Below are 25,484 nucleotides of genomic sequence, written 5' to 3'. Positions count from 1 at the left end.
CCAACTCTGAACTTTCTGTTGCCACAGGGGAGAGGACTACAAAGCCGGGGTGCTGACATGAATCCTAGGTTTTCTTTGCCTGCTCTGCGTCCACATGCTGTCCAGGGCAGTGGCTGAGGCACGGGGTAATTGTCTCATAGGCTTTGCCATGTTAACCAGCCCCACTGCCTCCCATGGTCCCGCTGAGCTGGCCGAGGAGGGTCCCAGGGCGTCCTTACAGAAGTGCCACTCGAGTGAGGGCCCTACCAAGCGCCAGGCAGGGCTGGGCAGCATGGCACCCAGGTGGGGCGGTCTTCCTTCCCACGGAGCCACTGCGTGGGTTTGACCTGCCGGCCTCGCAGCTCAGCTCAGGGCTTATGTCACCAGGGCCCCTCTAAATCCTCTGTGCCCCTCGGGCTGAGCTTGTCCCACGTTAGACTCGCTGCTTCTCTCCAGCTGTGAAGCGTGTCTGTGTGTGACGCTGGTGCCCATGTCTTGTGGGCCTCTGTGTGTGTGTGTGTGTGTGTGTGTGTGTGTGTGTGTGTGTGTGTGTGATCAGTGTCTTCCAAGAACTGGGGTCTACGAGAAGCAGTGGGCTTGTCCCTGGGGCCTGCCTGTCCACACTCGATGTCCGGTTCCCCCAGGGCTGCGCCATGCCGATAGTCGATAAGCTGAAGGAGGCCCTGAAGCCCGGCCGCAAGGACTCAGCGGCTGACGGGGAGCTGGGGAGGCTGCTGGCTGCCTCGGCCAAGAAGGTCCTGCTGGAGAAGATCGAGTTCGAGCCCGCCAGCAAGAGCTTCTCCTACCAGCTGGAGTCCCTGAAGAGCAAATACGTGCTGCTGAACCCCAAGACTGAAGGAGCTGCTCGCCACAAGGGTGGCAGTGAGCCCCCGATCAGGAGGCAGGGTATGGCATGGGTCCCCCCAGCAGCCGAGGGGTTGGCAGATTTGTCTGAGGGTGTCTAGAGGTGTCGTCCCAGGTGTGATGGGCAGGGCAGTGGGAACCAAGAGCAGAGAGACACAGGGTGGGCTGCAAGGGGATGGGGCCAGGCTGTGATCTCTGAGCTCTCGGGGTATGGAGTGACTGGGTTCCTGGTATATGTGGCGGTGGCAGCAGCTGCCATGTCCTCCCGCGGCTTGTGTTGACCTCTGCCCTGCCCCACAGGTGGGGAACGCTCTTACGACAGCTGCACTGACGGGGTCCCGGCCCCCCAAAAGGTGCTCTTCCCCACCGAGCGCCTGTCCCTGCGCTGGGAGCGTGTCTATCGCGTGGGCGCCGGCCTGCACAACCTGGGCAACACCTGTTTCCTCAACTCCACCGTGCAATGTCTCACCTACACACCTCCACTTGCCAACTACCTGCTCTCCCGGGAGCATGCGCGAAACTGTGAGTGCCCCTGTGTGGGAGGTGGGGGGGGGGTAGCCAGTCCCCTGAGTAGGACCGTGTCTCACTAAAGCAGCTCATTCTGGGGCCATGGTGGGCACCAGATGCAGTAAACAGTGCCCCAGCAAGCACAGCCGTTTTTAGAGACAAACTGAATTTAAACAAAACCCAACCCATCGGTGGTCTCTGAGGCCCTCCAGCTCGCAGGCCCCGTGGGAGAGTAGCCTGCCCCTGCCTACATTGCAAGAATGTGTGTCCTGAGGGACGCAGACCCTAGGGCCCTCCTGTGGCCAGCTGCCAAGTGCTTGCATCACGGCAGTGCCTTTGAGTGGCTCTGACTGGTGGCGCCTGCACAGGCTTTCTGAGGCTGTGCGTTGCTACAGGAGCAGGCAGCCTCCTCTCCCTTGTGGAGCGACTGGTAGATTTGAACCACCTACCTTGGGATTAGCAGTCCCATGCCTAACCCACTGCGCCACCAGGGCTCCTTAAGAATAATTCTTGCAGCCAATGAATTCCTACTCAGGTTTCTATTGGTGTGAACACAGGTGGCATGTGCCGCGTCAGTCATTGTCACTGGTACAGATCAGTGACTACAGTGACATCACGCCTACCCCACCCCAACCAGACAGAAACTGGAGGCTCACTTGACAAAGGCCCCCTGGACACCAACGTTTCATGGACTCTATTAGAACGAGCCCCAAGGCAGGAGTTGAACTCTGGTGCGGGTCTGAGGCAGAGAAACCGTGCGTGAGTGAAGAGTCGGTTAATTCTGAAACAAACGGAGGCAGAACCTAAGAAAGAGACAGAAACTCCTGGGGAACTCAGTGATGCTCTTAGCATCGAATTGTTCCTAGCCTTCACAAACGTGTCTGATGGGTGCTGGGGGGCTGGTTCTGTCTGGTAGCGACCCTGCCCTCCACTGAGAACCAGGCCAGCTCGTTCTATTAGGTTCTAACAGCTTGGAGAGCAGCGTTAAACAAGAGTGCCCGTTGTGAGAGAAAAGACTCGCGGTTTCCCCTTACTTGGAACCTTCGTAGGTACAGGGATTCCAGGCGCTGGACCCCGCCCCCTCGTTGTCAGTTTTGTCTGGTGCCTTCCGTCTGGGTGGCTGTGCCGCCGTGCTTCAGACCGCAGCAGGCTCGCCGGGATGGACAGCTTTCCCTGCGTTTCCAGCAGACCTGGGCAGGCTAGGAGGAAAGAGCAGGCAGCGGACTTGGCTTTTTCAAAAAACGTTGTGGCTAAAAAGTTATAAAGTAACAGATGGGTGTGCTTAGAAAAGTTCAAAATGAAAGCTATGACCATCTCCGAATGGTAAGCGCATCGTGTGACTGAGGTCTGGACGTCCACCCAGCAATCTGGTTTGGGTGTAAATAAACCCTGGCATCTTTGTGCCCCTGGAAAGCAGGCGACAAGGCCAGCCCTGACAGCCTTGAGACATCTCAGGAGCCGCTGCTCGTAGGTGTTGAGGAAAATCCTAGAACAGGGTTGAACAGGGTAGTGGTATATTCTTTGTACTTCCCTTTCTGTGTAAAATGTCTCAGAGTTTATAGAAGCCAGCACTGCCCTGCCACCTGCCCTAGCCCCCGCTGGCGGGTGGCCAGCTGACGGGTAGACTCAGTTTTGCAGGCACACACTGTGCCCATTGGGTTGCCGGTCGAGAGGACTGCTCTTGCTCTCCAGAGGCAGAGTGATGCAGTAGTGAATGTGCGGCCTGCAGAGCCCTTGTGCGTGGGACCCAGCTGCTTACGGGATGTCGAGAGACCCCGAGACACTAGCTACTGACCTTCCACACACCTTGCACTTGCCTTTGGGAAGTCGGGCTATTGCTGATTATAATGGACTGATGCTGTATGTACCACGTGCTAGCATCACTCTGTTGCTGACCGAAAGATGGGGGTTTTGAGTCTGCCTGAGGGTGCTGTGGTAGAAAGGCCTGGCAGTCTCTTTCTGAAGACTGAGCCTCAGAGGGCCCTGAGGAGCACAGTCTGCTGGGGCAGGCACACGTGGGGCTGCCCAAGTCAGGATCAGTCCGACAGCCAGTGGTTAATGAACTATCACAGGTCTCAACCGACCCTTGGGGTGACGTGTGAGCCTGCTGGGGACCCCGCTATGGACATGTCTCCTCAGTGATCCTCAGGAAGGCGGGGTCACCCTTTTCCTTCTGATCAGCTCAGCCTAGGGGCTTGTCGGGCTGGGCAGGGGTGTTGCCGCCAGTCTCTGGAGAACTCTGTTCTCTGCCCACAGGCCACCAGGGGAGCTTCTGCATGCTCTGCGTCATGCAGAACCACATCGTCCAGGCCTTCGCCAACAGTGGCAACGCCATCAAGCCTGTCTCCTTCATCCGGGACCTGAAAAGTAAGGGGCACGGCCATCAGGCCCGGCTTAGCTTGGGGCTGCCCAGTGGGCGGTGGGTGCAGCAGGGCCCAGCCATGGGAAAGGAACCTGTGTCTCCTTGGGGCTGTGGTGCACTCAAGGGTTAGCTATGCACCCCTCCCTGAGGCACGGAGTGTCCTGCCTGAGGAATGCATGGCACTCGGCAGACACCTGCGTGCCTGGGCTCCTGGTGTTCCGTGCTGGCTCTGTGGCATGCCGTCTCTGAGCCCTGCGGTGGTGGGAGGGGCTGGCCTGGTCCTCTGCACCAAAAGGACTGGCAGGAGTAGTGCAGACCCTCTCTGCCCACTGATGGCCTTCTCCCTCCCACAGAAATCGCCCGGCACTTCCGCTTCGGGAGCCAAGAGGACGCCCATGAGTTTCTGCGGTACACCATCGATGCCATGCAGAAGGCCTGTCTGAACGGCTATGCCAAGTACGCCCAAGGGTGGGCAGACACAGGCTTCCCACGAAGACTGGCTCCTCCTACCACCCCTCGCTCAGGCTATGGGCTATGGTCAGGGGCATGCAGCAGCCCTCGGGAGAGAAGATGGCCCACAACTCTGTGGGCACACCTCCCCATCATGTCATTAACCATGCTAGTGTTTTCGTTCCTGATCTCTGGAGCCCACCCGCAAGAGCAGGAGGTTGTGGGATTCCACGTGTCCTTATGAGAGAACTTGGACGTGACGTAGGCAGGGAGCGTTGATGTTGAGAAATGGAAGGCTGGAAAGCCCGAGCCTCACAGTCGCATGGATGGCCGTAGGTTAGGGCGTTTGCTCTGTGCTTCCCTTCTGGTGTCTCTGCCTGGTGGCCTAGTGCTCACATGTCAACTGTTAACCACAAGGTCAGCAGTTCGAAACCACCAGCTGCTCCTTGGAAGAAAGGTGAGGTTTTCTGCTCCCAGAGAGAGTTTCAGTCTTGGAAAACCCCAGGTGTGGTCCTGCACTGTCCGGTAGCAATGCGGAACCCGCAGTGGGTTATTTGTGGGGCTGTGATTCTCAGGGTCAGCAGTTCGAAATCACCAGGTGAAAGACAGGCTCTCTACTCCCGTCCAGAGTTTCCGTCTCGAGAACCCCGGGCAGTCACTAAGAGTCGGCATCACTCCGTGGCAGTGAGAGTTGTCATGGTTAATGAGGTTGGGTGGCATCGAGGAGTAGGCTCGGGGCTGTCGCTGCAAGGTCAACGCACCAAACTCACGAGCTGGTCCTGGGGAGAAAGATGAGGCACGCCGTCCCTGCCCACCATTACCATGATGCCACTGCCGGTCTCCATCCCTCCCCACCTCCTGCTGCACTCCGCTCGCTCAAGGCTTGGAGCTCAGTATCTCCCTCGCCCTCTGATGGGAATTTGTCTCTTCCTTTCGTCTTTTTAACTTGAATTTCACATGGAGCCTGGTTTCTGATAGTCCCAAATGCTTGTTTGAAGGTGCAAAGGGTCCCCCTTTCTTCATCCTGTGTGGTGATGGCCTTTGATGAAGCCCTGGGGCCCTGTCTCCATGTCTCTCCCAAGGGCAGACACCTGGAGACTCACAGGACTCCTGGGCCCAGCATGCCCCCTCTGGCAGCTCAGAGAAGTGCAGCCTATTCTGACCTGCAGAGTATCCCCCACCCCCCACCTCTTTGTGGCTCCCCTGCCCTTCACTAACTGCTCTCCTGGGGTGCCTCTCCATCCTTATTACCTCCACATCCGTATCTGTTACCCCTGGCTGCGTGCCCCTGGGAACCCCAGAGTCAGTGCCCAGGACATTCAGCCTCACACCCTACCCCCTCCCCTGGCAGCAGTGACCTCAGGTGACAACCACTACCGTCCTTATTCCTCTCCCTGCTGACTCAGGCCCTGCACGGGGCCCTGGGAATGGGCCTTGGTCTTCTGCTCCTGTTCTCTGGCACCTTGCAGTGTGGACGCAGTCGGGCCAGCGGCCACCCTTCTCTGAGGGTTGGCTGTTCGGGGACGGCCCTGCCTGTTTTCTGGTGTGGTGACATCTTTTCTCCGAGTGAAGCTACACCTGGCAGATAGACCAAGGGGCCCTATGTTGGTCCCCCAAATCTTACGTGTGTGTGTATGAGAAAGAGAAAGAGAGAGCTAGCTAGCTAGCTCACTTCCAGGGCTGGGGCGTGAACCAGCACAGATGGGAGGGCCTGGGCAGTGGTGGAGATGCGGAGCCCACAGTGGGTTCTATGGATGGCAACTTCAACTGCACTTTGAGGGGTGCTGAGGAAGCCTGGCCTGTGAGGGGCTGCCCTAGGGATGGGGACGGGAGAGTGTGGCTTCTGGGAGAGCTGTGGACCCAGGGTTGGAGGGACACACAGGGTGTAGACCACACAGTCGGTTGCCCCAGCGTCCAGTGGGCAGACTGCCAAGCTGTCTGGGGGTCGCTGGCCATTCAGAGGGTGCTTAGGCAGGGGTGCGTGAGCGCCAGGAACAGGCTAGCTGGAGGCATTTGCCTCTAGATCTTTCTTGCCGGACTGGAGGCTGCTGCGGGGAGGTGTCAGTGTCCAGAGCTGTGCTCTCTTTGGGACCTGGGTACTTCCTGGCCGCCCTGACCCAGGCCATGGAGTCTAAAGGGGACATGGCTCTCAGGGTGGTTTGCTTGCTCCCCGGCCCTTCACTGTTCCTCAAGGTGTGGTGTATGTGCAGGAGGGGAGGGGCCTGGGCCTGGAGAAGGACAGGGTGGGCGACTGGGAGGGTGGGCCTGTCCTATAGAAAGACCTCTCCCTGTTCCTCTATCGAGATTGTGAGTGAGCGAGGCTCCGGTGAGCCAAGCGAGCTGCTTGGGCCCCTCCTTGGTGGCCACATGCGGCTGCCCACCGAGGAGCAGAGCGGGGGCCTGGGCTGGGGCGTCTTTAGAAGGGACAGGACAGTAGAGAGGTCGCAGCAGGCAGTGAAGGGTGAAGTCCTGCCGAGGGTGGTGCAGGGCTCTATAGTCCCCTGTGCTCTATCTGCAGGCTGGACCGCCAGACGCAGGCCACAACTCTGGTCCATCAGATTTTCGGTGGTTACCTCCGCTCCCGTGGTAAGTGAGGCCGCCTTCCTCTCCGACCCAGAAACCAAACACTGGGGTCTGGTGGGGCATCAGAGGCCTGCCCCGCACAGTGGTCATGGGCAGGTGGCCAGTCCAGTGGCACATTGCTGTCTGCCCGGGGATGGTGGGGGAAGCAGCATGCCGTGATGCTGTGGGGACAGGTGTTCTTGGACAGAGAGAACCAGGCCAGATCCAAGCGGGTGGTTCCCCTCCACAGGGGAGGGGAACATGATAGGCTGGCGGAGGGGGGTGGGGGGAGAGGTTGCGGGGCTAGCTTGAGTAGGTGTCTGGGGATACACTTGAGCAAGGCTTGAGGCTGTCCCCCGCTTCAGATAACTGTGGGCCTCAGGGACTGTGGGCTGGGTGCATTCCAGTGTCTGGCCAGGGCCCCCTGCAGAGGCCACTGTCCAGTCCTTGGTCACCATCCACTGTCTGCCCACCATCACGGCCTCCCTTCGTTGCAGTGAAGTGTTCCGTGTGCAAGAGCGTCTCAGACACATACGACCCCTACCTGGACGTTGCACTGGAGATCCGGGTAACGGCCGGTGTCCATGGGCACGTGGCGGGCAGGAAATGGGGGAGGGGCGGGTGGTGGTTGGTGGGTCTGTACTGTCTACGTTGAATCTGGATCCAGTAAATAGGGTTCCTCAAAATGGACAGGGAAGCACTTCAGATCTGCTGCAGTGCACCCCGATCCCTCCCTGGTTCCTGTCTAGCTCTTCCTTACCAGTCTTTAGAAAGGTGGGGGGTGGGGGTGTCAGGACTCAGTTTTGCCGCCTGAACTCCTGAGCGGGGAATGTTGCTGACTATGTACATGCGTTGGGGAATCCTGGTAGAATAGTGGTTATGAACTGGGCTGCTGACCCCACGGTCCAGGCTTCCAGCCCACCAGCTTTCAGCTCCCATAAAGAGTTACAGTCTCCGAAACTCAGGGGGGCTGTTCTCCTTGGTCCTGTGGGGTCACTGAGTCAGAATTGATGGGATGGCAGTGTGTTTGGTTGGTATATGCAGGGAGGTTGCTGGTGGTGCCATCATTAAGCATTGGGCTGCTTACCCTGAGGTCAGTGGTTTGAACCCACTGGCCTCACCTTGGAAGACAGATGAGGCTGTCTGCTCCTGTAAAGACTCTCCACCATGGAAAACACTTGGGATCAGCTCTACTCTGTCCTGCAGAGTCCTTGTGAGCTGGATTGACTTGGCGTCAGAGGGTTTGGCTTGGGGAGAGTACACTGGGGCAGAGTCTTGAGGGCAGCGCCCTTTCCCTGGTGGGTTGCCTGGGCCTCCGTAGGTGGATGCCACCAGCTGCAGTCTCTGGGCTGGTGCAGTGGGATGCTTTGAGACTGGCAGGCTCCAGGGCCCCTGGTCCCGCCCCTCTGCCATGGACGCAGGGGCCTTGGAGAGTAGCAGTCAGCGGATGTACGTTGTGCAGTGAAGCTTTGTGATTTGCTGCCTCAGCCAGAACGGGCCTTGCCTTTGGCATTCCCGAGTCAGCAGGCGCCCCCGCCCCACCCCCTTTGCCCCTTTCAGCAGGCAGCCAACATCGTGCGGGCCTTGGAGCTGTTTGTGAAACCGGACGTGCTGAGTGGGGAGAATGCCTACATGTGTGCCCAGTAAGTGTGGCCCACTCCCCTGGGGTCCTTAAGTAAGTGGCCCATGGCCCTGGGGTCCTTAGGTAACTGGCCCACTCCCCTGGGGTCCTTAGGTAACTGGCCCACTCCCCTGGGGTCCTCAAGTAAGTGGCCCACTCCCCTGGGGTCCTTAAGTAAGTGGCCCACTCCCCTGGGGTCCTTAAGTAAGTGGCCCACTTCCCTGGGGTCCTTAAGTAAGTGGCCCCTGGGTCCTTCTAACAGAGGAAGTCTTTCTAAGTACCAATGGGACAGGGACCTCGAAGCATGAGAGCCTGACTGCTCTCACCCTGCCCCCTCTCCTGCGGGTGGGCATACTCTGTGTTGGCTCTGAGCATGTCCCTCACCAGCTGCTCTCATCGGTGGCCTTGGGGTGCTGTCCCGTTTGGTGCCCACAGTGAGTGTGCTCTCCTGCTCACTGATGGGTGAGTGGTTCCAGACCACTTTGAGGTACCTTGCAGAAAGTCCTGGCGATCACTCCTGAAAAGTCACCCCGAAAGCCCTGAGCCACAAGGGGCTCCGTGAGCTGGACTACACACAGAGTGCTGGCTGGGACTCGGTTCCCCATGTCCCCCTCCTTGGTGGGAGTCGTTTCAGCCCCTCACAGCAGCCACCTCGTGCCTCTGGGTCCCCTTCTTCACTTGTCTCCAGCGGTGCTGAGGTTGTCCTCCCGCTGTCTACTGCCCTTCATCCATGCTGCCCTCTCGGCCCCTGGTGGGCGGTGGGTACACACGTGTCTCAACTCCTCCCTGCTCTCTGCTGCCTTCCAGGAAGAGGTGGCTGTCACCGGGGAGGGTGCAGGCAGTGGGGCCACCGGGGGGCCCGTTATCACGGTTCTCCCCTCCCTCCCTGGGGCAGAAACGCCCATAGTTGGTGGTTTTCATGTTGAATTGTTGGCGTGACGGCCACTCAGCAGTCAGGGTCCCGCTCCAGAGTGTCTCTGATGGACCAGTTCAGTCGTTGGCCTGTTCACCGCATCCCGTGTCCAGGTGCTTGGTTCCCAGAGCTCTCGACTGCCCCCTCCCCAGCCCTTCGTCCCTTCTCATCATGGGGTCCCTGTGGTTCGGTTGGCAGTGCTCTGACAGCCCCGCCCCTGAGAGGCACCACTTCAGCGCAGGGTGGCTGGTAACCACAGTGGTTTCTCTCTGTCCCGTAGCTGCAAGAAGAAGGTCCCAGCCAGCAAGCGGTTCTCCATCCACAGAGCTTCTAGCGTCCTGACCTTGTCCCTCAAGCGCTTTGCCAACTTTAGCGGGGGCAAGATTACCAAGGTGAGTGCCCACGAGTGGGGCCGAGGGCAGGGCTCTAGCGGGACCCTGCTTCAGGATTCTACCCTCTTCTGGGAGGGCCAGGCTGCCTGGGGCAACAGGTGTGGTCGCCCTTGGGTTCCCACTGTCCCCCACCCTGTCCGGTGTTACCCGGAACAGTTGCATTTGCAGCTGTGGCTTTCTGAACGGGGCACAGAGCGGAAGTCCCCTGCTGCACCAGCGGGGCCAGGCCCCACTGGGAGCCAGGTCACTGTGGCTGCACTCTGGAGGAGCCGCTGTTTCTCTTAACATCCGGGGCTGGGGTCCCCGCACAATGCAGTTTGAGAATGAATGGTCTGTTTGGGGGCGGTGACTGGGCCTCTCATGCTTGGCACTTGGGACTATGGGCTTGTCTCCCGGACACTGTCTGGCTGAAGAGGCCAGGCCTACAGAGGACACCCGGGGACTTGAGCAGTGTCCATGGAGGAAACCCACTGTCTTCATGTCCCTGTCCCCGGAGACTTGGGGAGACCCCACCTACTGGATCGTTCCTTGAATGACATTTCAGACCAGGCCCTTCTAGGTGGGGGCCAGTTAGTGGACACTCGAAGTGGGGCAGCAGCTGGAGGGGACCCATCCCCTTCAGAGTGTGGCAGCACCCGTGGGGGTGGGCATTGGTCATGGCACGCACAGGAGGACGTACATTTCTCAGCTGCACCCAGTGACCACTGTGCATGAGTGTGAGCAGGTGTGTTATGCCCCTTCCGAGTGTCCATGTCCCAGCTGCACCCAGTGACCACTGTGCATGAGTGTGAGCAGGTGTGTTATGGCCCTTCCGAGTGTCCATGTCTGGAGGAAGTGCTAAGTGACATTTACCATGGCATAGTCACACAGAAGTACACCGGCCACCACAGAGGGGGTCCCGTGGCCTTGGCACACCACACCCCTGCATTCCCCAGCACGTTCCAGCCATGGGGTGTGACAAAGGGAGAGAGTCCCCTTCCTCCTCTGCTGCTGGGGACCAGGAGTGGGGGGAGCAGCTCATCCGGAGGCCAGGCCAGGGACCAGCTGTTTACCACGTGCCACAGCAGTGCAATCAGGCTCTAAAGGCCTCTGCCCACCGGGGCTCTGCAGCCCTGTTGCCGTGCCAGTCCCTGCGGAATCCTGGGGAGAAAGTCGTGTGGCTGCCTTCTTCCAAGCTGAGTGGTGCTAGCCATGCTCAAACTCTCTCTCCCGCACAGGACGTGGGCTACCCCGAGTTCCTCAACATCCGCCCGTACATGTCCCAGGGCAGCGGGGAGCCGGTCACCTACGGGCTGTACGCCGTGCTGGTCCACTCGGGCTACAGCTGCCACGCTGGCCACTACTACTGCTATGTGAAGGTCAGTCGCCGCTCCCGGACACCGCAGCAGAGAATGTGCCACCTTCTGCCCAGTCCCCAGTCCGCTCTGCACGCACAAACCAAACCCAATCTCACCCCCTGCTCTCGAGCTCACCTCTCGGGTCTGTAAGGCGGCTGCGGGGTGGTGCGGACAGCCTCACCTGGCTGCCACAGCCCAGCCAGCGGGTCACACGGCCAACGCCTAGCCCGCTGCACTGGGGAGAAGAAGCCTTCCAAGAGCCTGGACTCTGGAGTGTCGTTGGGGCTCACGGGGAACCCCGGGCTATGGGTGGGGTGACATTAGTGCTTTGTCCCGAGCCCCCAGAGGCCTCTGGTGACGACAGGCTGGCAGGAGAAGTTGAGTTGTGAGCATGCCCCACCCAGCAATACTGTCGGTGAGGGGCTGATCCCTTGGGCTTGAGAGGAGCTGGGCGCATTCAGAACTATGCAAGTGCCAGACATGTTGGCGCGAGGTCATCACCGGCCCTCACGAGGCACGTGTGCTGACTGCCCTGCCTGGTCTCCTGTCTCCCTGTGCCCCAGGCCAGCAACGGGCAGTGGTACCAGATGAACGACTCGCTGGTGCACGCCAGCAACATCAAGGTGGTCCTGAACCAGCAGGCCTACGTGCTCTTCTACCTGCGGTAACGAGCTCCTCACCCCCACTCCCCTCCCCCCCCAGGGCTGGGAGTGCTTGGCAGGAAGCCGGGGAGGACACAGCTGTTGGAGGCCAGTCCTCAGCCTTCCCTCACCAGCCTCTCTGACCGACCCGTCTGCCGTTCCTCTGACACTTTTGTGTGGGGGTGGATGGTGACCACCGGACCAGCACCTGATGAGCCTGTCCTAGGCCCCATCAGCAGGGCCTTTTTCCGAGACTGCCCCTCCTCGGGGCTCTGGTGGTGGAGCCCTGTTAACTACAGGTCAGCAGTTTGAAACTGCTGGCTGCTCGAAGGGAGAAAGCTGAGGCTTTCTACTTACAGGGTTGCGGTCTGGGAAACCCTCAGGGGAACTGCCCCATGCTATCAGGTCACTGTGAGTCAGCAGTGGCTCCATGGCCGTGGGTTTGGTTTGGGTGCTCGCCTCACCTTGGGCTTGGGAGGTGCTTTGGCTGCCCTGCGTTGCTGCTGAAGGCTCTCTGCTCCCTGATACACGGCTCTTGCCCCAGAAGAAGCCAGGCTCTGTGCTGCCCGGGGCGGTGCCTAGGCTCTGACGGGCTGTGGAGACACGTCCCTGGTTGAGGACAAAGCAAGACTGAGGACAGGCTAGTGCGGGCAGCCTGTGGCACCCCCTGATGGCTTCCTTCCTTCTACAGGATCCCCAGCTCCAAGAAGAGCCCCGAGGGCCCCATCTGCAAGGCAGCCTCTACCCTCCCCAGCCGCCCCAACTCCACCCCAGACCCCCTCAAGAAGAACATCAGCGGGGTGGCATCCTCCCCTCTGACCAGCAAGGTAACCCCCTTTGGCGGACAGACGGGCAGCATCACTGACCTTCCCTGCAGGCCTTGGAGTCTCAGACACAGGCCACCTGGGGCTTGGAGCCCCACTTCTGGGGGATGTGGGGATTGGGGCTGGGTTGTCTTCTCTGGGAATGTGGCTGTCGACAAAGCTGGAGCCAGAGAAGGAGGAGGTGGGCAGGAACAGGGGGACCAGAGCCAGCGTACAAGAGAGACAGCACTCCTATGTCGCACACTGTTACACTCACGCTGTCACCCTTCCCCTGCACCGTTAGCTCAGCTTGAGGACAGCCCGCCCATGACAGACCCGAGCAGGCCCTTCACTTTAAATTTCACTTTAAATGTGTGTGTGCGCGCGCGCACCTTTACACACCACAGTTGGGCCGTGCCAACACGCACAATCTGGTGATGTTGGTTACGTTCTCGGAGCTGTGCAGCTGTAGTCACGTCTCTCCGAGTGAGCTTCTGTCCTGGCATTTAACTCTGGAAGTACCACTGAGGCGCTGCAGTGGCTACGTGATGCGGAAGCTGTGTCGCTGTGGTCCGTTGTGCTCCTGTGCGGTGGTCCCCTGAGTGAGTCCTTGTTCCAGGACATGTACAGAGTGAGCGAGCAAGCAAGGGGACACGGGTGTCTGTAGCCGAGCCAGGTGGCTCGGCAGACAGGTAATACACACACATGCGTGCATACCCCCTGAGGTTTTGAAAAGTGTCTGGATGGTGGTGTTGGAAGACAGCTGACTTGTTCCGTGAGCTCCGTGAAGCCCCCTCTTATGGTGTGCACAGAGAGGACGGCAGTAAAGCTAAGGAGTTTGCGCTGAAACCTGTTCCCCTTGGGAGACCCTGCTGGTACTTGAAAGAGCAGGGACAGAGCTTCCAGCAGCAGCACAGCCACGAGCAAGACCGCAGACTGACCGACAAGGGGTGGGCAGTCTTTACTGGTGAAGCTAAACTCCCACTTGGGTTTTCAGAGTCCTTCAGAGGATGTTTGGTTTAAGGTTTAAAGATGGTCTCAAGACAACAGCTTGAGGAGCCCATCCAGCCTCCGTGGTTCCAGAAACTTTGGATTCCATGAGCACTTGAAATTCTGTTCTGCACCTTCCCCCTTTTGATCAGGGTTCCTTCTGTGGAATCTCTTGATGGCAATGTTCAGTTACTGGTCACGGTACACCTCAGCTTCTGGTGTCCCAGATGTCACAAAGGAGGCTACCTGAAGATCGTTCAGCGTTGGCAGCAGTAACCGGGTACCAGAGACCCGAGCTGGCTTCAGAGTGGATGGCATTGCTGTGCTGTGAACGGAGAGCAGCAAACAGATGTGCTTCCTTGACTATGCAGAGGCCTTCGGCTGTGTGGAGTGCGCAGCCACGGATAGCACTGAGGAGACTGGCACTTGCAGAGCCTGTACGTTGACCAAGCGGTAGTCACTGCGAGAGAGCAAGGGAGTGTTGTGTGCTCTAGAATCTGGGAAGGTGTTTGTCATGGCTATATCTGTTCACCATCTGCATGCTGAGCACACTCGGACTCACGCTGGGTAAAGTAGAAAGGCAGCGAAGAAGACGTGGACTGACACGGTGGCTGCAGCCATGGGCTCGGACGTGCTAATTGTGAGGCTGGCGCAGCACCAGGCCGTGTTCTGTTGTCCACGGTGTCGTGTCGCTCAGGGGCAGAGCCCCCTTGACGGCACCGGACAGCAGCAAAGCAAGGCTGTCTGCTTGAGCACCGCGCTCTTGTGAGCGCTCCCCGTGGGACCGAGGTGGCAATACGGCTGACTGGAAAGATTGGACAGGACTCTCAGGGTTCATGAGGAGGGTCACCAGGGTCACGTGGCATCGTTGTGCACGTGGACACGCTGAGGTGGTGTGGCCCTGCTGTGACCCTTCTCATCGACAAGTATAAAGAAGTAGTTGTAAAGAGAGGGGGCAAAGGCGGAAATGTTAAATACTGACATCAAACCCAACCCAACCTCAATTGCCACCCAGTCAGTCTTGGCGGCCTGGCGGCCCGGAGCACAGAGCAGCACTGCCCGTGTGGGTTTCCCAGGGGCAGATAGTCTCATCTTCCTCCAGCCGAGCAGCCTGGGGGTTCGAGCAGCTGCTGGCCTTGTGACCCACTGGCACTTAAGACTCATGGTCTACGTGCAAGGTTGGCGATCCCTGCAGCCTAGGCCCTGAAACTCAGGGGCCGCACGGGCATTGCCCAGAGGCTGCCGGTGTCCCGGGGATCGCTCAGGTGCCCTGCGCTGAAGCCTGCCGTTCACGCCCACCCAACCAAAGTGAGTGCATGCAGGTCCCCCGGTGCTCACAGCAGCGCCCTGGGAGCCATGCTCCTGCCGGGGAACAGCTCCCAAGAAAATAGACGAGACTCCTTTCAAAGCTCCGGAAGGGAGGCGTGAAGCCAGGGAGCGCACACTGAAAGAGGCCCGGGTTCAGCTTTGCGTCTATCTGTAGCCGTCCTCCAGCCGCGTGCCACTCTGCAGCAGAAGGGTTCTACTGGTGACCGACAGGCCTGGCTGCGACGATGGGAACAGGTGCTCACAGCTCGAGGCCACCCCAGCCCCTAGCCACTGTGGTCACAGCCAGAGGGTCCACTTCTGGAAACCTGGCTGGCTCGAGTCCAGACAAAGCTTCCACCCTTGGGTTGTTGGACAAGGCCCTGAGCTGGCTGCCCTGGCCAGGGCAGAATGAGGCAAAAACGAGGTGAGCAGCTGGGGGTGTGCAGGGTGTCTGCGAGCAGGAAGGCCGGACAGAGCCTTCAGTCGCAGGGTAGACTCTGAAGGTATCTCCCGTGGCCGAAGTCGGAGCATTTCGGAGCTGCGAGAATGAGCCGTGTGGAGATGCTGTGGCCATCCGTGCCTGGAGAGTGTGTGAAGCCAGGCTGGGCTGCTTACACCCAGCCAAGCATTTGTAGAGCAGTGGTTCCCAACCTTCCTGAGGCCGTGACACTTTCATACAGTTCCGCATGTTGCAGTGACCCCCAACCATAACATTTTCGTGGCTACTTCATCATTGTAATTTTGCTACTGTTATGAATTATAATGTAAGTATTTGATATGCAGGATGTATTTTCATTGTTATAAACTGTACGTAATTAGACATAAAGCATAGTGATTAATCACAAAACAATATGTAATTACATATTGTGAAATATGTGTTTTCTAATGGCTAGGCAACTCCTGTGAACGGGGTTGCCCACAGGTTGAGAACCCCTGGTCTAGATGCTGAGACTGGAGGTTGCTTTTTGTTCTTTGTCAGTGTTTTTGGTAATTTTCCAGTCTTACTGAGTAAAGATTGCGATGGAACACACGTACACACGCACCCCTTCCACACACAGCGCCCAATCTACTAAGACTATCTCCAGACAGGGAGATATCCACATAGATCAGGAGTCCGGCTGGCCTGCCTGGGGGTCACCAGCTTGAACCCACCAGCCACCCCCAGGGGGAGAGATGAGCTGGACGGTCAGGGACCATGGGGGCACTTCCGCCGAGTGTGCTGGGCTGCACGGGCCCGGGGCACAGGGTGGGGTCTGACCGAGCCTCCTTTCTGCTCTGTTCTCTCCCAGCGACAAGACCCCATGACCCCGAAGAAGCTGCAGGCCGCGGAGGAGCTTGGCGTGCCTGTCTCCCGAAACGGCTCCCTAACTGGCCTGAAGCCACACAATGGGACGGTCCCTCAAAAGCCGCCCTCGGGGACTCTATTCCCCAAACTCTCCAAAATGCAGGTGCACACGCCTACCATTCTGGATGAGCCTGGGAAGAAGGCCAAGAAATGCGCCCCCCTGCAGCACCTCTGCCTGTCCCCCAAAACCTCTCAGGGGCCCCGCGGCACCAGCGACTGGAGTGGTGGTGGAAGCAGGTCAGAGAGCCGGCGGCCGGGCTGGGACAGCAAGGACACCGTCCCCTCTACCTCACCGAAGCTCCTGGCCCGAGCAGCCACCAATGGGCACGGGCTGAAGCCCCGCGACCAGAGCCCCGACTCCTGCTCCTCTTCCTCCTCGTCCTCGACACGAGGCTCCAGCAGCTCCAGCCCTGACCACTCAGCCAACAGCGCCACCCCCCAATCCCCCAGGAGTGGCGCCGCCCGCCCCTGCAATTCTCAGGAAACCGACTGCCCTGCCAACGGTCACCCCAAGGCGCTACCGCGGGGAGGCGACCCCAAAATGGTGAAGCTGAAGGCCCCCACCTTGAGCAGCACGGCCACAGAGGCTGCCAGCATCCTGTCTCCACCCCCAGCCAAGAAACTGGCCCTGTCAGCTGCCAAGAAGGTGGGCAGGGGCCACAGGCTACTTGTTCTCCGGGGGGAGGGTCTGCACGCTGGGAGCTGGGGCACCTTGGGGTGGCTGTGGTGCTAACGACAGTAGAGGGGCAGCCCAGGCTCCATGGTTTCGGCTTGGCAGTTAGGCAATCGGGGAGACCAGTATCCCCGGGAGGTGGCCTCGCAGATGTAGGGGGCCTGGAGGTGGGGCGCAGACCCTGACTGGGCCAGCAGGCCGGGGTCCCAGGTGGCAGTGACACTGCACTGTGGTCACGGTCACGGCCAAGCTGGGCTTTTGTGTAACTCCTTCCTTGGTTCCTTTCTGTTTCTAACCAAAACCACTCTGATTCTTCTTCCACCACCCACCCTCCCGTCTCCTCCCTCGCCCTTACCCTCCCTCCTCTCTGGGCTCCTTGTGTTGTGTCTGTCTGTCTGTCTGTTTTCATTTGCTCTCATGTTCATTTGCCCTCTTCACTCACGGAAACCTTTTTTAGACCACCAAGTTTTTATTTATGTCGATAACTGCAGGCCCGCACCCTGCGGAGGGCGAGCACCACTGACCTCTGTCCACCTCCCCGCCCACCGTCCACTGGGCCGGCCAGTCAGAGCAGGTGAGCTGGGGGCTGGGTGGGGGCTGTGGGGAGACGCAGAGCCAGGAGGCCCAGAGGTGCCCCATCTGGCGAAGAAGAGTCGGCTGCCCACTGAGGGCAGCCCTGGAGGCGCGGTGGCCAGTCACCCTTCCCTGGAGGCACACTGGTTAAAACTCAATAACCAGAGGTTCCTCAAACGACAGGCCAGGCAACCCTTCCCAAAGCCCCCGGACTGTGGAGAGTAGCCGAGTGGCATGGGGCCCTGGTCGATCCAGTGAGCCTGTGGGCACCAAGCCTGCCTGCATCAGGCTGTTTGCAGACCCCTGGACGCCCGTCTGTGATCTGATCACCACAGTAGGGTTGTCGGGCTGGCTGCGAGCATGGCCTCCAGTGCAGGGACTCACTCTTGTCCTTGATCCTGGCCTTCAGACACACTTCCCGGGGCGGGGGCTTCCCCAAGGCACTGCTGCGACAGCTAGGGTGGCCGAGAGAGCGTGACCAGTGCACTGTGGTTTGGTGGCTGCTGAAGCTCCAGCTTGGTTGGGCGGAGTGGGCTGCCTGCTGCTCACAGCATGGCCTCTCCCAGACGGCCTCCTCCCCATCGCGTGTGCTCCTTGCATGGGCCATCCCCTCGGCAGGGCTCTGACGAGGCCTCCTGTGGAATATTTCCCTAAGCGGGGGGACCCCTCCGCCCTCAGATGTGGTTTCCTTGGCGGAGCCCCCCACAAAAGAGCGACGCGGGTCCAAGAGCATGGTTGTGCGGGTCCCTGGCGGGACCAACTCTGTGTCCTGCCCTGCCCCACTGACATGGGACTGCCCTCCTGGTGGGGTTGCCGTCCCCCCAAACCCTGCCCCGAGTCCTTCTCCTGGCCAGGGTACCCATCTCCCCAAGGCCTACATAGCCATCCCCCCAAGGTCCACTGACTCCTTCTGAATTCCTAGTGGGGGGTGTCCATCCCTGGAGGCCTGCTCCAATTCGGAGAGGCTGAGCCCGGGATGTTGGCAATGGGTCCCGGCGTACAGGCCCTGCTGGCTGAGGACAGGGGGTGCCAAGTGCTGCCTCCTGCGTCTCTGGCCCGGGTGTGCAGCTTGTCTGTCCTCCTGCTTCCAGTGACCAGAGTTGCTGGAGACGCATGCACACCATTGAGGTCGGGGAGTCAGCAGGGGTCTGGGGGGGGGTCCTCATGCTTGGCTGTCTTTGCAGGACAGTTCCCGCCCCCACACCACCGCCAAGCTACCCACGGCCGCCCTTCCCACCCCACACCACGTGTCTTTCATCGTCTACTAGCTCCCACCTTCTTGGGAGAACAGAGCCACGGAGCTTACCCTCTGCCCCCACCGCCCAGCCTCGGGTCAATGGGGCTTCCACACACCCCCAGGACCACCTGCAGGAGGCCGCAGCCCCCCAGAGTGTTTCTCGGAAGAAAAAGAAGCACCGCTCAGGAGACACCGGACGTCTGTGCCTGGAGGCGGGCTCCTGCCAGCCCAGCGGGGATGCCATCCCAGGGCCTCGGGGGAAGAGGAGGAGGAGGAAGAGGAAGCACTCAGAGGGCACTCTGTCAGGGGAGCCAGCTGGGGATCCACTGGAGGGCAGGGGGCCGCAGGTGGTGAACGGGCAGCAGGTTGGACAGGCAGCGGGTGCGCACTGGGAGGACAGCGGCAGCAGGAAGAAGAGGAGGAAGTGTGTGGAGGGTCTCCTGGGGGAGGAGAGTGGCCCTCAAACCCCAGCCTCGCACAGGTAAGGGCAGCTGTGGGCCCGCAAACAGGCACGGGGTGGTCCTGAGGCGGGCAGGCGGTAGGCCTGTGCCGTTGGTGGTGAGTGGGGGTGGCCATCACAGGATGGCACTGCTGATGCACGTCCAGTGTGCACCGGCAGTTGCAGGCTTCAAGAGTCCTGTGGGTCTCACATCCTACACACTGGACTGTGGGGCCCTGACCACACACTGGCACTAGGAGCTGGTGCTCTTGGTCCTCTGGGACTGGGGTGGTGTTTCTCAGGCGGTGTTCCTCCTTCTCTGGGGACTGGGGTCCAGAGTAATGCTCTGCAGGCCGTTCTTGTGGGCTGCTTGTGTGTGTGTGTACATTTTTCAGGGACGTCCCTGTGTCCTGGTTGGGCCTGGGGAGGCATTTTTGAGGGCACTCCTCGACAGACTGCACTGGGGCACAGTGCACCCTTTCTGGGTGTATGGTAGGGGCACTGACCCAACTCTGGCTCCACAGCCACGATGCCACTGCCCCTGAGATGGTGGCCGAGTGTCCGAGGAAGAGGAGGAGGAAGAAGAGAAAGCGGGAGTCCCAGCAGGACGAGGATGTGAGCGAGCCTCCCAGTGGCCTGGCCAGTGTCCTGCCCCAGGAGCGTCCAGCCCCCGAGCTTAGTGGCCACGTGCCTCACATGAACGGTAAGCAAGGCAGCTTCTGTCTGGGCATAGTCTGATGTGACCAGGTGGCCACTTGTCCTCTGCAAGAGTCTGGCTCAGGGCATGTGACGTGAACACTGCAGGGTCTTCTGGGCCAGAGTTGTCCGTCTGTGCCTCCAGCCTGTGTGTCATGGGGGCTATCGGGCATGCTGTTGGCCTCTCATTTCCCTGCATCAGGCACAGTGAGGACAGGTGGCCCTCCAGTTAAGGCCCCGTCAACAAGGCAGAGAAACCTGGCAGACACCCCAAGCTTGGTTCTGCTTGCCCAGCTGCCAGCAAAGCCGAATGTGGACAGGTAGGGGCTGGTAATCAGTGCCGGGCAGTGAGGGAGGCCGTCTGCAGGCAGCATGGAGGGAAAGCTCATGAGCTGCAGGGGGCGCTGGACAGCAGGTCCAGTCATTCAGACAAGGGTGGTTTGTAGCTGCTGGTGTACGCCTGGGCCACGTGGGAGCCAATGAGACACCTGTGGGTGGTGTGGCTACAGAGGGTACTGCACCCCAGAGGGCAGCATACCTGCAGAGGGGATACCCAGCAGATGAGGTGCTCAGAGGGATACTCAGAGGGGGGCACCTTCAGGGAGGCCCCAGAGGGACACCTGCAAGGGGTGACCCTGCGGCCACCAGCTCTGTTTGTGGAGCTGAAGGTCCTGCTCTGTGGGGTTGGCAGCCTGGGCCGAGAGGCAGCAGAGGCCGGCCTTGCAGATGGTCCTGTGCCCAGGCCTGGTTGAGGGCCAGGAGGGGAACCCAGAGGTGTGCTGTGGACAGGCCGAGAGAGGCGAAGACCCCCAGAGTTGGTGCCGGGCTGAAGGGGCACCATCTGTAGTGAGGTCAGTATAGTTGTGGGTGGACCCAGGCAAGAGACAGGGCCACGAGCTCAGAGGTGGTTTTCTGGACCCCAACAAGGGACTGAATGTGAGACCGAGGTGGGAGACCGAGCCCACACCAGCCTCTGTGGCCCATCTGACCTGGCCTGAAGTGTCTAGTGCCCCTCGGGTGTGTAAGAGTGTGGGATGGATTGGCTTTTTTTGCACTTTGTTTCTCAAGTGCTCACTTGGCCCTCGGCGTTGTCCAGGAGAGACCACTTCAGCGGCCCCTCAGTCTGGCGCCCAGTCTCCCTGTGAGAAAACAGGGCGGGCTGTGAACGTGTGTCCCCCACCGCTCTTCCTGCAGGGCAGACGCAAGTCCCTCCTGCCCCCTGGAGCATGGAGAGAGAGCCTGACGTGGTCCGGGAGTTGCTCAAGTTCTCATCAGATAAAGCTTACGGGAGGAAAGGTACTGGCCTGGGGCTTGCCCTCCCCCTCTGACGGGCGGTCCTGGGTGGGTGGGGGGATCAGCCCTGCCCTGTGTGTGTTGCAAGCGAGGGTCAGAGCAGCATGCCCTCCAGGTGGGAAAGCCGTCCACAGGCTGGCCGCCTCCCTCCGCAGGGCACAGCCTCTTCACAGGGTGGGCACTGGGAGCATGTGGCCCTAGGGGCAGGGCGGAGTTGAAGGGCTCTCTAGTCCCTGGTCTTCAGGGGGAACACAGCACAGGCTGCCTGGTTCATAACTCGTGGGCTGTTTCTGGGGAGACAGTCCCCAGCAGGCTCACCCCCTTCTGCCCTGTCTGTTCTCATGGAGAGAGAACGGACAGTCGGGACAAGGCCAATCTAAGCCATAAAGGAGGCTACCCTTACCAGACTGACGGCCTGTCTGTCCCGTAGTCTTGACATGGGAGGGTGAGCTGTCAGCCGTCAGTCGGGACGCCATGGAGGACAGCAGACTGGCCCGGAGCCAGACGGTGATGGATGACTGGGATGAAGACTTCGACCGAGGGAAGGTAGCGTCTGGTCACTGGGTGGACTGGCCAAGGTCGGGGGAAGCAGAGGCAGCGGTGGGGAGTGGGCCAGGCAGGCTGCATTCAGATCCCAGCTCCTCCATTCGCTGCTCCTGTGCCTGCCTGTCGTCCCGCTCCGTCTTCAGCTAGGAGAGGTGATCTGGGAGCTATCACCTATGCCCCCGGGAAGGTGAGGCTCACAGCACCAAGAGCCAAGCCCAAGGATCCTGTCACCCAGAGCCGAGCTGCCCCAGGTCTCCCAGGCCACCTGGGTCCTCCGTACCAGGCTAGTGGCCAGCCAGCCCTCCTTCTATGGTGGTCGGTAGCCATTTGCGGTGACACATATGCCCTGCCCGCAGCTCTCACCACTTTGGTCCTTGTAACAGGAAAAGAAGACGAAAAAGCTGCGGAGAGAGAAGAGGAGGAACGTGAACGCCTTCCAGAAGCTTCAGAGCAGGCGGAACTTCTGGGGTGCGACTCACCCGGCAAAGGCGGCCAGCCTCAGCTACCGCCGCTGAGCTCCCACGACGCAATGGTCAGCCATGGTGGCCGGGCCGTGAGCATATGTGGGCACGTGCACCTTGGTGTGCGTGGGTGTGAGCACGAGTGAGGGCGGGTTGTGCGCATGCATTGTGGCGTTCCCCTGTGGGTGCGATGAGGGTGTGCAAGTGAGCACAGGAGCGGGAGTCTAGGAGAGTGATGCCCTGAGTCGGGCGCAGCCTGGAGGGGTGGGAGTGGGGATTTCGGTGCTCATCGCCCTCTGCCCTGTGCCCCCAGCATCTGGAGAAATGGCGGTGTCCCCTCCCGGAGCCCTGCACTAACAAGCACCCTGTGGGGACCTACTGTGGACCTGCCTGCTGCTTGCTGTCTGTGGGCTCCCGAGAGGGAGGCTGGGGGCCTGCTCACCACAGCGGGACAGCCTGAGCGGAGGGCCTCCAAGGATGCTTGCCAGGCCTGTGAGAGAGGACACAGAGGACAGGCAATCTGCACTGACTGAGCCCAGTGCCCACAGACAGTGGGGCCTCTTTCCCTAGAGAGGGCAGTTGCCCACCTGCTGCCCAGTGCCACCCCCTGGCTCCTCTGGGCCAGGCCCTGTAGCAGCCTCACCCTGAGTCCAAGCTAACCCAGCGCTTCACCCCAAGTCCTGGAATGGTCTCTGGTGAGGTGTCCTGGGGCGTGGAGCCCTCCTATGTCCTGCTCCCCTCCACCAGGCCTGCGGCTTCCATTGGCCTTTGTCTCCCCTCCCCCACACGCAAGTGCCAGCTCCGTCCCCTGCCTACCCACCACCCCTCCGTCCATGCCATCCTGCAAGTGCTTGTGGACGTAAATGATTGTATAACCCAAGAATTTTTTAATCTTGCTCAAGCTGTGCCTGCAAACTTGTAACAAATGTGGAACTCCGTTAGGGACTCCAGGCGGCCGGCCAGAGGCCTCCTGTCGAGGAGGTGGCAGCAGTTCTGGAAATGACTCCAGCTGGGCCTCTCACCCTGCTCTTCCTCGGGGGAACCCCAGAGGTGGGAGAGATGTGGGGCCTGGCCCGTACCTCAGAGGGGCGCTTGTCATCAGACCTCCACGGCGCCTGTATCTGGCAGCTGGCTCTGCCCCTCTCCCTCGCCCGCCTCTGGGCCAGCCGAGCAGACGGTAGGAGAGACATGGCACTTAGCTGTGGCTGCCTCCCGGTTCCCCCCTTTTAGATTTCTCTAAAGAAGGGCCAGGAGGCCATACTTCTGGGGCCTGGACTGGGAGCTGACTCCCAAGGTCAATCGCGTTCAAAGCTCCAAGTTCCCGTGGCACTTTGGAAGCAGACGCCATCGGGGCAGGCGCTGTCCCCTCCTGGGGTTGGCACTCATTCCCCGGGGGGCCATTTCCTAGCTGTGGACCCCTCACATCCCCAGATCAGGGAAGGAAACTCCGTGGACCTTCCGCCCACCCGCCCAGAATGTGTCTGCGCTTTTCCTCGCCGTCCCTTGTCTGCAGAGAGCACCCCCATTGCGTCTGTGCAGCGGTGCCCACTGGCTTGGCTTTCGACGACGCTTCATCACTGTTCGTGGGGCCAGCCTTTCCCTTCGCAGTCAATCACTGGTCAAACTGGGAAGGGCAAGGACACAGCCCACAATGCACCCATGTTCTAGGCCCTTGTGTTGTGTGCACATCTCAACCCACATGGACACGGACCAAGCTTCTGCAACAGCAGTCCCCTGGCCGGCCTAGATGCTGGGCTCCACCTGGTGCCATGGGGGAGCTGAGCCAGAGGCGGCCTGTGGGACCCCACCAGCTGTGCATAGAGGTCCGCCCCCCACCCCTCGCCCCGAGGGAGGGGTCCTGACCCCCACGTTGCCTAGACCTTGGTGCAATAAAACAAACCATTTTGTGACCCTGCCTGTGCTTTCTTGCCTTTGCTTATAAAGCCTTACACCAAAGCCCCCCCTCCCCCCCAGCCAGTGTCCGCAGTTCCGTGCAAGGCGGTCTCTGGTGCCTGCTTCTGAAGGTAGGAATGGGAACCCTCAGACCCCTGTGGGCTCGCGGCAAGCAGGGAGAGCCTGGCTCCCCAGAATCAGGTTCTCTTGGGCTTTGTTTCTGAGCTGACCTGCACTGAGGTGAGCCAGTCGCCTGGCTGAGCTGAAAGCCACACTTTCTGCATAGGCAGGAGCAGGGCCACAGTCTGGCAGCGCCTTGCTTGGCTAGCGCGCACATGTGGGAGCTGCAGCATGCTCCCGCCACATGCCCCTGACCCGGCCCCTACCCTGAGTGGGCGGCCCGTAGCCCTTGTCCTCCAGCAGCAGGTCCCAGGACTTGCTAAGGACAAGTTCCTTGGTGTGGACCAGGGTTTTCTGTAGAACCCGAAGGTTTAGACTCGGGACAGGGGCTTTGTTGGTGTCAGGCAGAATGTGGTGGAAATGCTCTGAGAGGACGGGGGCCGGGAGGGGAGTCCTGGGTCTCCTGCAGGAGGCAGGTTTCCCGCTGGAAGGGTGTTGTAGCTACTGCTTGGCAGGCAGACACAAGGGTCTTCCGTGGCCTCTAAGAGCTCCACCCACAGGTGGACACCCAGGGTCTCGGGAAGCAGGGCTGTCTGTGAAATGGGACTTTCCAGGGGGTGCAGTGGTAGGAGCCTGGTTTTTCACCCTGGCCACCCCCACCCCCCAGCTGCTCTGAGGGCTGAGGGTTGAGGCTGTGTGCTCGGAACCCCAGTGGAGCAGGTCTGCTCTGTGTGTGGGAGCAGCTTTCAGTGAGGACAGGCCCCATGGCAGTGAGTTTGGTTTGCCTGGGGTTTCTTTTTTCTCCTGAGGACCTGGGTAGCTCATCTCACCGGTTCCCACCCTCCAGCCTGGCCCCACCACCCCCCCTTCCCCAGACCCCCAGCCATCGATAAAGACAAGAAGCTCTTGTGACATCATTGCCGGCAGAGCGCGCGTCCTGGGTTCTCGAACTGTAGGATCAGCTATGCACCTGTGATGTCCACAGCGGGTTTCTGAGTGACCTGTGACGCGAAGTGGGCTGTGCTGGCAGTGCTTACTGGTCTCACGATGTTAGGCACGAGGGCTGTTTCTCATCCTGTGTCCTTTGAAAGGCCTGGTTCTGCCCAAGGGGGCTGCCTTTGGAGACTTCTCACCAGAGACCAAGGTCACCGTCTCCTGCCTGTGCCCAGGGCTTCCTGCTATTGTAATGAGTGGCTGTTGAATCTACTGACCTTCAGGGTCGGTCTGCATCCTGTGCACCCGCTGGCAGGATTCAAACCGCCGATTTCCAGTGAGCAGGCTGGCATGTCACGGCCACACCACCAGGGCTCCTTATTAAAATGCCAGACCTGCACCATCCAGCGTGTTCCGGCTCACAGCAAGGCCCCCATGGCGCCCAGAGCAACCCCACAGAGCTGGCTCACGGGTTTTCCAAGGCCATAAAACCTATTTTTTACAATCTTCATCCCACTTTAGGTGAAAGCTTACGCAGCCTGTCAG

General features: G+C 60.1%; 1 protein-coding gene across 4 annotated transcripts in view; it reads left to right on the top strand.

Annotated features, from left to right (window-relative positions):
* The window catches only part of USP36 (ubiquitin specific peptidase 36), a 29,166-nt gene extending 5,266 nt beyond the window's left edge, over positions 1–23,900 (top strand). The window contains exons 3-22 of one of the 4 annotated variants that reach the window (XM_075562305.1): positions 624–885; positions 1,144–1,365; positions 3,607–3,717; positions 4,066–4,180; positions 6,681–6,748; positions 7,222–7,292; positions 8,285–8,367; positions 9,539–9,650; positions 10,868–11,008; positions 11,551–11,651; positions 12,320–12,455; positions 16,019–16,177; positions 16,271–16,720; positions 17,239–17,321; positions 18,505–19,038; positions 19,521–19,699; positions 20,887–20,988; positions 21,416–21,531; positions 21,915–22,063; positions 22,306–23,900. In XM_075562305.1, coding sequence (XP_075418420.1) covers positions 633–885; positions 1,144–1,365; positions 3,607–3,717; positions 4,066–4,180; positions 6,681–6,748; positions 7,222–7,292; positions 8,285–8,367; positions 9,539–9,650; positions 10,868–11,008; positions 11,551–11,651; positions 12,320–12,455; positions 16,019–16,177; positions 16,271–16,720; positions 17,239–17,321; positions 18,505–19,038; positions 19,521–19,699; positions 20,887–20,988; positions 21,416–21,531; positions 21,915–22,046 — 3,168 coding nt within the window. In that variant the 5' untranslated portion in view covers positions 624–632 and the 3' untranslated portion in view covers positions 22,047–22,063; positions 22,306–23,900. Of the gene's footprint in view, positions 1–623; positions 886–1,143; positions 1,366–3,606; positions 3,718–4,065; positions 4,181–6,680; positions 6,749–7,221; positions 7,293–8,284; positions 8,368–9,538; positions 9,651–10,867; positions 11,009–11,550; positions 11,652–12,319; positions 12,456–16,018; positions 16,721–17,238; positions 17,322–18,504; positions 19,039–19,520; positions 19,700–20,886; positions 20,989–21,415; positions 21,532–21,914; positions 22,064–22,305 lie in introns of all 4 variants that reach the window. The other 3 variants (XM_075562304.1, XM_075562303.1, XM_075562302.1) reach the window with 3 other exon arrangements.
* Positions 23,901–25,484: the final 1,584 nt, after the last annotated feature.

Source organism: Tenrec ecaudatus, chromosome 10 (genome assembly GCF_050624435.1).
Source record: "Tenrec ecaudatus isolate mTenEca1 chromosome 10, mTenEca1.hap1, whole genome shotgun sequence".
Taxonomy (NCBI): Eukaryota; Metazoa; Chordata; class Mammalia; order Afrosoricida; family Tenrecidae; genus Tenrec; species Tenrec ecaudatus.
The sequence above is the reverse complement of the archived record's forward strand: the minus strand, read 5'-3'. Positions and strand labels throughout refer to the sequence as shown.